This window comes from Pteropus vampyrus, unplaced genomic scaffold, assembly GCF_000151845.1.
Source record: "Pteropus vampyrus isolate Shadow unplaced genomic scaffold, Pvam_2.0 Scaffold5137, whole genome shotgun sequence".
NCBI classification, from domain to species: domain Eukaryota; kingdom Metazoa; phylum Chordata; class Mammalia; order Chiroptera; family Pteropodidae; genus Pteropus; species Pteropus vampyrus.
In genome coordinates, this window is record NW_011893918.1 from 2,516 (window position 1) to 5,345 (window position 2,830).

Consider the following 2,830-nt stretch of genomic DNA (forward strand, 5'->3'; position numbering starts at 1 on the left):
AAGGGGACGTCTAATCTTCAGAGCTGGTGCCAGGGAGACACAGGCCACCAAGCAGGGGCTCGGGGCTCGGCTACTGGATCGATTCGGTTTCTCAGGCCTGGGCCTGGGGACAGAGCCCTAAGGTGGGAGACGAAGGAGATGTGGACTCTGTGGTCCCCTCGGGGACAGGCCCCGGAAGAGCCCCCCACAACCCCCAGGCCTGTGCATGAGGGCGGAGCCGGGGCAGTACGGTGAGGAGCCCACCTGCGTGTTCTGCGTGGGGATCTGCAAGGCCAGGGCCAGCGCGCTGTGGTCGAAGTTCTCGTCCAGGGCCAGCAGGGCGCCATGGACGCCGCTCTCGTGCAGGTGTCCCGCGTAGTCCCGGAGCCCGATGGACTGGACCCACTGAACCACCTGGTCGTTGGTCCAGACCAGCACATCTGAGGTAGGGAGAGGGCGGAAGGACCCAGGCTGAACCCGGCAGGGCGGGCAGGAGGGCCCCCTTCCCCGGACGGCCAGCCCGCTCTGCTCCATTCCCCGCAGCCTGTGTGGCTCAGGGTCAGGCCAGCCGGCTCCTGACCCTCCCCTGGCTCCGAGCACTGGCACAGGCCATCCCGTCCCCAGGCTGGAATGGGCCCCTCGCTCTTCCCGCCTTCGCGGTCTTTCCTGTCTACCACCCAGGTCCGTGGACACCTCCTCCATGCAGTCCACGGCCCTGTCCTGGAGACACACTGCATTGGTCCCCGCGGTGCACTGTCCACTGTGGGGGTCGCGGGTGGCTGGGCAGGAGCGTTCTCCCGCAGACCGGGGCCCCAGTTCCTCAGGAGCTGGGCTGCACCTTCCGCCTCTGCCTCTACACCACCAAGGCCTGGGGGTTCAGCCAGGTCCCTACTCCCCAGCAGCACCCCAGCTTCCAGAGGAGGCTCCAGAGCTGACCGCTCACCCTTGATCTCATGCTGGCTCTCTTCCCGCCTCTTCTCCAGCTCCTTCCGGTCGTAATTCAGCCTCTTCAGACACATGATGCCATACTGCAGGCTGGTCCTGCAGGCACACAGCCCCCAGAGCCTCCGGCCACGTTCCCACCACGTGGCCCCGTGTCCAGACCTGCCTCCTCCAGCACAAAGAGCGCCCCCCCCCCACTGAACCCCTCCCCCAGGGCTTGCTCCCACATGCCCCAGGCCACTCCCCCCCAGCAGGGGGTGGGCCTGCAAGTTCCTGCAATGAAAGCAGCTTGGCCAGTCCCTCTCCAGGCACTGGAATGACAGAGATGCCTACAGCCACTAAGGCAGAAAAAGCAAAATGAAGACACCCCTTTGCAGTCCCATTTCCTGTCCTCACAATGGCCTTCAGTGCAGCCAGGGCTCCGCCCCCCAGCTGCAGCGTGGCGTGCCCCCTCTGCCTAGAATGTTCCTCCCATCAGCCACCTTGGCTCGAATGTCCCCATGCCCACCTGACCACATGATCATCACCACCCCCAGCCCACACTCCAAGCCCCTTATGCTGTCCTACTTTTTCCTGCCACCTTTAGTACCCACTGTCTGTCTCTCCCCGTAAGCACAGAAGCTCCATGAGCAGCAGCTTTGTTTCGTTAACTGCTGGGTCTCAAATCCTGAAAGGCTGCCCGGCGCCCAGCACCCAGCACCGGGCACCCAGCACCTGGCGGGCTTAATGAGCTTAAAGAAGAAGCAAGCAGTCCAGGTGTGACACCCATGCGGACGCATGACACCCACACGCAGTGGGCGCATGGGAAGCACCCACTAAGTAATGACAGAGCCAGACCGAGAGCCCCAAAATCTGCGGGTCAGATGGGACCCCAGAGGCCATCAGTCCAGGCTCCCGCCTGATGCAGGAGTCACCGTGCAGCGTGCTTCTGAGCAGTGTGCTTCCTGTGCTGAACACACCTGGTGACAGAGCCACCGCCGCGCGCGCAGCCACCTTTCCCTCACGCACAAACGCTGCCACCCGGCCCTCCCGCGAGGGTCATCTCCACAGCTGCCAACTGCAGCCGCCTTTCGCCCTGTTCCTGAGGCCGAGCTTGGCGACATTAAAGTGTGCAGGTCGCTCCCCCTTCTGTCCCTCAGCTGCACTCAGCCCTTCTGACTGGACGACCCCTCAGCAGCTCAGAGACACCCCTTCTAGGAACGAGCAACCCCCGCTGCTTGAAGCCCCATGTCAGAAAAGGTCCTTCCAACTGCCGTTCCAGGAAGGGACTGGTCACCTCACCCAGACGGGGGGTTCAGCTCACGTCTTCTCAGGGTCACCCCGAGAACTCAGCAAGCCCGGCGACAAGCAATGACGTTCAGCCCCAGGGAGAAACCCCTGGGAAAGTGAAGCTGAAGAGACATGGCATGCGGGGTCCGAGGCTGGGCGAGGCCTGGATCGCATCCTCGGGTTGCAGGATGAGGTGGGGATCGGCTTTCACAGAGGGGGGCCTGTGACCACCAGGCCCACGCCTGCCCGCTCACCTGTGGAAGCTGTCCACCATCTTCAGGTGCACACGCAGGTCCTTCTTGCTGAGGTGGTCCAGCATGCGGGCGTCCACCAGGCACTCCATGAAGCAGCTGCGGTACTGGGGCAGCCCCAGGCTGGGCAGCCACTCGTTCCCAATCCACTCGTGGTTCATGTCCCCGTAAGCCAGGGTCTGGGGACAAAGGCAGCACCAGCTTGCCTCTGGCCCGTCTGCTTGACGTAAACATTACTGCACCCTCCACAGCAGCTCAATAAAACTCCGCTTTATTTTCCCTCGGGCTGGTGGTGGTGGGAGGCAGGGCTTTGACACGCAACTTTTTAGGATCCCGAAAAGATACGGTTCTACTCAGTATGGGCCATTTGCACCCAGGCAGCAGCAGTG

General features: G+C 63.0%; 1 protein-coding gene across 1 annotated transcript; it reads right to left on the reverse strand.

The window, feature by feature from the left end:
- Positions 1 to 8: 8 nt before the first annotated feature.
- On the reverse strand, positions 9 to 2,822 carry LOC105310521 (liprin-alpha-4-like; the record flags this gene model as incomplete). The annotated part of the gene is made up of 4 exons (XM_011386694.2): positions 2,445 to 2,822; positions 923 to 1,020; positions 244 to 419; positions 9 to 117 (listed from the first exon to the last, which is right to left on the reverse strand). Coding segments are annotated over exons 1-4 (541 nt in total), but the record flags the coding sequence as incomplete, so codon positions are not given.
- Between the last annotated feature and the right edge of the window lie 8 nt (positions 2,823 to 2,830).